Source organism: Colobus angolensis, unplaced genomic scaffold (genome assembly GCF_000951035.1).
Source record: "Colobus angolensis palliatus isolate OR3802 unplaced genomic scaffold, Cang.pa_1.0 Scaffold6, whole genome shotgun sequence".
Lineage (NCBI taxonomy): Eukaryota > Metazoa > Chordata > Mammalia > Primates > Cercopithecidae > Colobus > Colobus angolensis.
The window spans coordinates 2152942-2161788 of NW_012119598.1; the positions used below are offsets into that span (position 1 = coordinate 2152942).

At 44.0% G+C, this 8847-nt stretch overlaps 1 protein-coding gene across 2 annotated transcripts in view; it reads right to left on the bottom strand.

Moving 5' to 3' along the window:
* NEFM (neurofilament, medium polypeptide) overlaps window positions 1-2944 on the bottom strand; it is a 5893-nt gene extending 2949 nt beyond the window's left edge. For both annotated transcript variants that reach the window (XM_011962603.1, XM_011962602.1), the window contains exons 1-2: window positions 1693-2944; window positions 836-960 (exon numbers count right to left, since the gene is read on the bottom strand). In XM_011962603.1, the coding sequence (XP_011817993.1) occupies window positions 836-960; window positions 1693-2772 (1205 nt within the window). In that variant the 5' untranslated portion in view covers window positions 2773-2944. The remainder of the gene's footprint in view (window positions 1-835; window positions 961-1692) is intronic.
* Between the last annotated feature and the right edge of the window lie 5903 nt (window positions 2945-8847).

Sequence of the window (8847 nt, forward strand, 5' to 3'; positions counted from 1 at the left end):
TTAGCCAGGATGGTCTGGATCTCCTGACCTCGTGATCCACCCGTCTCGGCCTCCCAAAGTGCTGGGATTACAGGCTTGAGCCACCGCGCCCGGCTGATAGTAGAAAATTTTTAGTCAACGATTTTGTCCTTTGCACTTAGTCAACAGCAAGGTCACATCAATTAATAGACCTATAACGTATCTCTCTATCTATAAAAAGATCATACACATTTGTGTCTATATATCTAGATTTACATGCATATGCACATATATGTATCTATAGGTCTAGATTAATATTATACATGATATAGATATAATTTATACTATAGTCTAGCATAAAATATAATACATATAAGTTACCTATATAAAATAACTATATCTATATTCTAATATATCATTCTATATCTATTCTCAGCCAGATGATGGCAATAGTAAGCTGTATAATAGAGAAACAGAGAAATAGAATGTCCTGGTGTTTGTCCTTGACATTATAAATTTGAAAAGCTGAAACCACTAGATGAAATATTAGAAACCAAAACTCTGTTCATGCTTCCAGCATTTGAAAACATTTTTCCATAAAAAGTTTAAGCATATGCATTGAGATTAATCTGCACCTCGTTCGTCTAATTCAAAAATCTTTTGCTTCTACTAGTATTCATTCTTTTAAAGCTGCATAAAAAGAGAGAAAACTACACTTGCAATTCTTTAGAATAATTTCTTTCTAAGTAAGCAAGAAAACCAGGGGCTGAGTTGATGCCTGTACCCTGCCTGCTTTAACTTTAGTGGTGAAAGCTCTGCCCGAACAGTCTCTGCATGGTGGTTAGTGCTCCGGATACGCACGCAGTGAGCACCGTACCTGTATGCAGCGATTTCTATATCCAGAGCCATCTTGACGTTGAGGAGGTCCTGGTATTCGCGCAAATGACGAGCCATTTCCCACTTTGTGCCCCGAAGCTCATTTTCCAGCTGCTGGATGGTGTCCTGAAACAGACACAGAGAGTCTCCCTAGACTCATCCTTGCAAACAGCAACTTCCTTTGCAAACCACTTGCTACCCCTTCCCTCTCGCCTCCTCCCATCTCCCTCCGCTTCTGCAAACCTCGCTGACACCCAACTCCCAGCCCCCCTCCCCCACCCCCTTTTTCTTTTAAATCTAAGGGATTCTCAAGGAACATACAACGTCAGTAAGACAATAGGACACTTCCTGGGCACATCACGCACGGAGATCAGTGGACTTAGAACACGTCTCAACAGGACACAAACATGCATGGGGAAACTCCATGGCTGACCTGGCCATTCCCATCTGAGCCCTTTAGGCTGAAGCCAATTTTGAGAGCTCTTCCGATCACTGCCGGAAAAGTAGAGAATACACGGGTTTCTGCATAAGCTATCCTAAAGTTGCTGGTTTATCCACTACCGAATTTATCCCTCCTGCTTTAAATGTGCAAGCATGCAAAATTAGAACTGGAAAAGAAGCACGTTTTTGAAAAAGGTCAAGACCCTTAAGCAGCTGGGGCAGGTGGGTGGGGGCGGAGTGTGGAAGATGAGAGTGGCGAGTATGCTGATCCGCAACTACCCTAAGTCTGCGGCGCGCGCGCTCTAGCGAGCGGCCGCCAGGGAGCGCGGCGGAGAGGGCTCCTGGGCACGCGCCCAAGTGTCGGGGGCGCGCGGCGCTGGCGCTGGCGCAGGCTGGCCGCGCAGCCGCGGTTCCTACCTGGTAGCTGCTGAGGTCGTGGTTGTGGCGCTCCTCGATGTCGCTGAGCTGCCGCTCCAGGGACTCCTTGGTGCCGCGCACCGACTCTAGCTCGATGCTCTTGGACTGCAACTGGCGCCGGTACTCGGCGATCTCTTCCTTGGCGGAGCGGATGGCCTCCTTGTTCTGCTCTGCCGCCTCGGTGAGCTTGGCGTAGCGGCATTTGAACCACTCTTCGGCCTGGTGCATATTCTGGTCGGAGTGGCATTCGAGCTGGGAGCGGATTTCCTTCAGCGCCGTAGAGATGTCTGTCTTCAGGTAGTCTTTGCGCTCCACCGTGATGTGCGATGCCTGGATCTGGGCCAGAAGGTCGGCCACCTCCTCCTCGTGGTTGCTCCGCAGGAAGGCCACCTCATCCTGCAGCGACTGCACCTTCTTGTCCAGCTCCACCTTGACCAGCGACGCCTCCTCGATGTCTTTGCGCAGCGCGCGGATGGCCGCCTCAGTGTCGTCGCGCAACCGCGCCTCTTCCTCGAAGCGCTCCTTGAGCCGGTGGATGTCTTCCTCCAGGTGGTCCGAGTCCAGCTGCACCTGAGCCTTCTCGTGGTTCACCATCTCCAGCGTGGCGCGCAGCTCGCGGATCTCCTGGTCGTACGCGTCGCCCAGCTGGGCGTGCGAGGCCTGCTTCTGCCGCAGCGCCTGGATCTCCGCCTCAATCTCCTTATTCTGCTGCTCCAGGTAGTGCACCTTCTCTATGTAGCCGGCGAAGCGGTCGTTCAGCCCCTGCAGCTGCTCCTTCTCGTTGGAGCGGGACAGCTTGTAGTCGCCGCCGGGTCCGGAGCCGCCGTTGAGCAGGGACGAGGACTGGCTGAAGTCAAGGCTGCTCTCGGCGGAGCTGAGCATGGCCGAGCTGTAGGCGAGGCGCGGGGCGAGCATGCTGCGCTTGTAGGAGGAGGACACGGTGCTGGGCGAGCCGCGGGACCACGACTGCGAGCGGAAGCCGCTGGACGGGGAGCCGCTGACGCGGCTGAAGCTCGAGCGGGTCTCGGTTACCCGCCGGTAGGCGGACGGGTTGCCCAGCGAGTCCAACGTGTAGCTCATCTTGGAGGCCTTGGGGCGTGTGGCTGTCACAGCGTTCTGCCGGCCTCGCCGCAGCCCATTTATAGCCGCGGCGCTGGTCCCGGGCCAGGGCCCCGCCCCGTGGAGGCGGCGGCCGAGGAGGCGGGGACTGCGAGCACCGGTCGGGGAGGAGGGGAGGGGGGCGGCTGAGCGGTGATTCAGCGCCCGCTCCACGTGGGCCCAGGTCGCATGGGAACCCGGACTTTGCTGCCCTGGGCCCAGCCCCTCCCCCAGGTTCCCTTTCAGTCCCAGGCCACTTGTCGCCGGGCATTCGCCTTCTCTCCATTTCTCATCTCCCGATTGCGTTTCGCACCCTTGGTGCGAATATCGCCAGCGCCCTTTCTTTGCCCGTTACTGTCCCACCGTTCTGGCAGCGCTTCCCCGACCCCCTGGTCCCCATGTTCTTTAGCCCTCTACCCTCTTATCCTCAAGGCTTTCTCTTCTTTTGCCCTTTCCCTGATACTTTTTTCTTTACCCATCTTCTGTGCTTAATCCCATCCCCTTCTTTTTTGGCCCCTCTTCTCCTTCCTGCTCTGGCCTTTAGTTCACTTCACCCTGCTCTTCTCTCAGCCCCTTCCTCGCGGACCCTTTTCTTCCAATCTTTCCTTCTCTCCGTCTCTTGCTTCCTCTCCCCCTGCATTCCCTCTTCTCCTCTCCCCCACCCTCATCTTTTCTTGCCTCCCTCCCCTTCCCCCACTCCTGTCTTAAAGCAGCTGGAGATGAGCGCCAAGGAGCTGGGTCTAGAAGACAAAAAGAAAAGAAAAAAAAGACTTTGAGGAACCGTCTGCCTGAAGGCTTCGGGAAGGGGACAAAGAGAACAGGCCAGGGTAGTTCTTTGTATAAAAAGTGGGATATTGCGTTTTTAACGTTTGGGGGACGTCCGCAGCTTCCGCAGGGGCAGAAGGTAAGGCGCTTGTGCTCGCTATGGCGCCGGCAGCACCAAGGACAGCGCCCAGGTCGGCGAGCGGGAGGTGCAGCCTCCGGGGGCTTGTCACCCAGCCTGGCCTGTCAGGTTGGCAGGGGGTAGGGGTTTCCCTTCCCCCTCTTCTCTCCTAGCAAATACAATTTAGACCTGCCTGTAGTGACTCTCTTTGCAGGAGCGAAGCTGGAATCGCAGGCTAAGACTTCTCTGCAATGCAGGGCTGGCACAATGAACAGATTGCAGATTTTGAAAACAACCAAAATTCTTTAAAGTCAGTTAACAGAAATACGTACTTGCAGCCCAGTTTGAGTTTTCTAACGTATGATTGTATAGGAAATGAAGAGATACAGGACCTGAAATGTGAAGGTCAAATACTCCTTGGAAAGGAGAATTTGAAATCTGTTGGGATGAAAAGTCCAGGGAAATACAGTTTTTGATAAGTTTGGACACGAACAATTGCCTTGTCATCTTTCGGTTCAGTATTCCCTATATGTAACTGCAGTGATTGAAAAGACATCTGAATTAACTTTAAATTGATTTAAAAGTTGCCAAACAGATTCACCACAACCTTGAATAAAACCAGATGTTTTCCCTCCATTTAAAATGTAATATATTTTTCCCTTTAGATTTTAATGATTTATTTGGAATAGATTTTCTATATCATTAAACATGTTTATGCAAACAAGGACTCTACACAGACTTCTTGCTGTCTGGTGTACTCTTAATAACTATTAGAATGTCTCTTTATTTTGTGTAGTGCTTTGGGGGTAATTCAGGTTTAAAAAATTCAGAATACTACAAGACAAAGTGAAGAAGAGATTGCAGAACTAACAACAGCGCTGGGGCCACAGGTACAAGTGACTGAATGTGAAATGCTTGCTATGGGTGAGAAGAAACTGCTGGTTATAAAAAGTAGGGACTCCAGCCTGAAATGGCTTCTTTTCACAGCATGTTTTCTCAAGTCACTGTTTTGTTAAAAGACAGGATCATACTCATCAGTAAGTAATCAAGAAAGGGGGGGGTTTCTAGAGGTTTTATTTTTTTATTTTTATCAGCTCCCTTGGCCCATTTGTATTAAAATATAAATAATGTTTTAAATAGGAGGTGCTAATTTTGGGAGTTACTTTGGTTTATTAATATGAAACTGCAGCATCGTAGGCCATGTAGGAGAAGGATGTTCTAGTTTGCTGAGAGACCTTAGGCAAGCAGAGCCTATCCATGTCTTGAGTTGCTGAGAGAGACGATGATGGAATGAGGGGATTGGCTTGTGAATACTGTAAAAACAGGATTTTCTGGTTTTATATAGATAAAGGAAAAGAGAAAGAAAACTCCCTACCTTCTGTAAAGTACTGCAGATATCAGGCTGGACTCAGCAGGATACCATCTAGATAAGGCCAAATGCTAAGTATGCAGTAATTTTGCCTTTGTTGCTTATTACTTTCTGCTTTTATTGAAATATATTAAACTCTTTGGCAATTTCATGATGCACATTCACTGCAAACTCTTCAAGGAGAGTACATGGTTAACCGGCAGGCTTCTGCTGTTAGTTTTCTTTAGGGCTTTGGAAATGAGATGACTCTGCAGAGAGACATTTACAAGGAAACACATGTCTAACTTCACAATTACCCAGTTTTGCCTTGTATCTAAAGTAGCTCAGAAATTGTTCAGCTTCCAGCTGGTTACAGAAGGAGGAAAGTGTTGCATACAAATAAAATAAGAGTCAGTTACTCAGGCTACATCTAGTGCCTATAGCTTAAAATTGTGACTTCAATGTCACATGATATATTGTTCAATCTGGGCACTACAGGATAATGCAAAAAATTAAAACAGTTGCTTTATTAAGAAAAAACAGTTCCCATGGCTTAAAAAATGATGGATCCAGTTTCACATTTAGCAAAACATTTTCTTTTATATTAAACTCTTTCACTTTACTCTTCCTAAAGGTGATTTGAAGGTTATACTCACCAGTAAATTTAGTATAAACACTTTTTTTAAAAAGCTATAACAGATGTTTTTCCCTTTTTGTCTCATAGTTTTGAAGAACATTTGCCACTTTAATAGTTTTCACAGAAATAAATGCTTTTGCATTTTTTAAACCCTAACGATACTAAGGCTATGAAATCTTCTTGAAATATTAAAAAGAGAGAAAACAATCATGGCAACTCACCTGGATTAACCACACTGCATTCATGGAATTAAGTTTGACTACAATACTTTTGTAATTTATTCTAAATAGAAAAGTTACTCATATGATTTAGATGTAAGACATTTTAAATGAAATTATCTCTGAACTGTTGTTTCATAAGCTACAGTCTGTTTTGAATCACTTTATAGAGAAATACAAGGCATGCTTCAATCTATATGTTCCTTCAGTAGCGAAAGTGCAAATGTTAACTTTGTAGCTAAGAGATAGCCACTGTCAAATTTTTTAGGGTGTCATCTAATAATGGGAAAGTATTGTTTGCAAAGGGGGTATATTTATTGGGTCATAAAATAAAAAGAGAGATAAGGAGTCGAGCATTTTCTCCCATCTTTCCCTATTTCCTCACATTTCTTCTTTTAAATAGTATTTTTGGATATTAAAAAATGCAAGGAGGATGGGATGTAGGAACCGAATAGCAAGCAAGATACTCCAGATGGACGACGTCACTGTCAAATTGGTAGGCTGAATCCATCCAAGATGAGATGATCTGTACTTTCTTTCAACCTATTGTGTCTTGAACCTAGTCCTTTTGCCTGGGATCTGGTTCTAGAACTCATAATAACTATTTATAACCTGTCCTCTGCTAATCATTTAATGGGTTGTTGATGTAGGAAGCTAGGGACTTAGTCTGCGGAAGCAGGAACGTAAGAAAAAGGAAGCTATATTACATATTTCTACTTGATCCTCGGGATGTCAAACTTTAAAAGCAGCGTTCACTTTTGTTTTTGTTGTCAAAAGTTGAAAGTAAAATAAAAATATCCTCAGGCGAGAAAGGCTGTTTCTTGTCAGGGAAATTGGGATGTACATATATATCCCTATTGTCTTTAATCAAAACAAATCCATCTGGACCACAGTGTTCCTTTTCTGTCATTAAGCCACTGAAATGGTGTTCCCCTTGCCAAATATTTTATTCTTTGAATATGGCCTTCTATTTTTCAGTTACTGTTATTACGAAGTTAACTGAAGTATTTACAAAACTTAAAACATTTAGTCTTTATTTTATTCCAAATGTTAATCAGTTTTAAAATTCTATATCTGGAAATTTCATGTGTGGTGGGGAAAAATTTAGCTTTCGGTTTTAACATAGCTTGCTGATTTTTTTGCTGTGTAATGCTTTCACCTCTCCACTGTGAATCAGTTCTGTGAAAGCCAGGGGAGAAAGATTTAGAATTTTTAAAAAGTACTTAATAGAGCGTTGCTAAAAGTGATTCTAAAAATAAAGTTCAGTAGATGCATAATGAAACAGTACTACTGTATTAATTTTCAGCATGGTTTTAATTGAACCCGTTAGTTTTACCTATAAAGCAGCAACAGATCTTGATGATATGCACTTGAATTTTGAAAACCCTGCATTGCACGTAACTGCACCAGTGCAGCTATGAAATATTAATAACATATTTTATTCCAAGCTTACCAAGGCCTGACTTAGCAAGAGACATAATTCTTTTATTAGAAACTCTTAATTAAAATGAGCTTTGTAAAACTAGAGCAGATCAATGATCTTTGGACCAAATTTTTGAAAAGAGCTAAACCTGGGAACATAAAGTCACAAAAAAGCCCCACCTAATAATTCAGTCTCATTGTCCCAGGACTGGGCATTTTTTTTTTCGATCTCTGCAATTTTGAAAATCAATATTCTTTCATAATCCTTTGAAAATGGGCTCACTGTCATAGCTCTGTCCTGTCACTTAGCTTACTAAGAAGGGCATCTATTTGAGAATACTTAACTCACTTTTTTGGTTAAAATTTGTATATATACGTAGTGTAGAAATTTACAAAATGCAGAGAGACAGTAATTTAAGTATTTTCTTCTAGTCGTTTTCTCTGTAATTTAAATATAAATAGGATTTTTCTGTTTATATAATCCCATGCCCTGTTTTGTAAAGTAAATATATCTGAATAAGTAGTTTGCTATCTTTAGAGGAAAGAATATGGTCCTGTTTGCCATGAGACCTGGACTGTAGCTGGGTATTTAACTTGCATTTTTCTCTTAAAAAAAGATTTGTAAAGATCCTTTAGATCAAGAATGATATAATAATAATAGCGATTATTAATAACAATAGTAGATCGAGAAAGCCTAATCAGGACTGATATTAATTTCTGTCTCCTTTCTGCCTGCTTCTCTCTCCCTTTGGTTATTGAGAGGAATGTCATCATGAAGCTGAGGGCGGTGGTGTGACAGCTGGAGGTGGTAACTTGTGATAACTTGTAATGTGGTCTAGTCAGGACTGAATACTGTGTTCTTTTACACTTAGTGGTACCCTAAATCCCAAGCTATCATCGTCTCTACCATCATCAGACTTTCACATTTGGACAATGCTTTCTATCAAAGAAACCAAGCAAAACAAAACAATGTATTCTCATCTGAGCTGTGCACAAATTACTATTTCCATTTTAGAGTTGATTAAATTGCTTGATTTGTCCAAGGTCACACATCTGGAAAGCATTGGAGCCTAGGCCAGAACTCGTGTCTTCTGACACCCATGCCAACATTAGAACAAGTTTCTTTAGATTATAAAATCCAGTCTCAGTGGGCATGAAAAATAACGAAAAGTAGGTGGATCATAGTCATATCCATAAAGATAACTGGTATTTATTAAGTACTCACTAGGTGCTGGGCACTGTGCCAAAACTTTACTGGGTTATCTCATTTAATCATCACTACAGACCTTGGAGATGACACTTTTGTGGAAAGTGCAATTGAGCACAGCGGCACAGGGAGGTTAAGTACCACACACAGCCTGGAGGTGGTGGAATGAAGACAGGAATTTAGGAGACTCTGACTCTAGAGGACAGTCCTCAGCACGATCATCAGGAGGCTATGCCCACCTTAAAATTCGCATTTAAAAGCGAATTGTTGAACTGTTAGGTCATGTTAAAAAGATTCAAGGGCCAGCTGGGCACTGTGGCTCATGCCGGTAATCCCAGCACT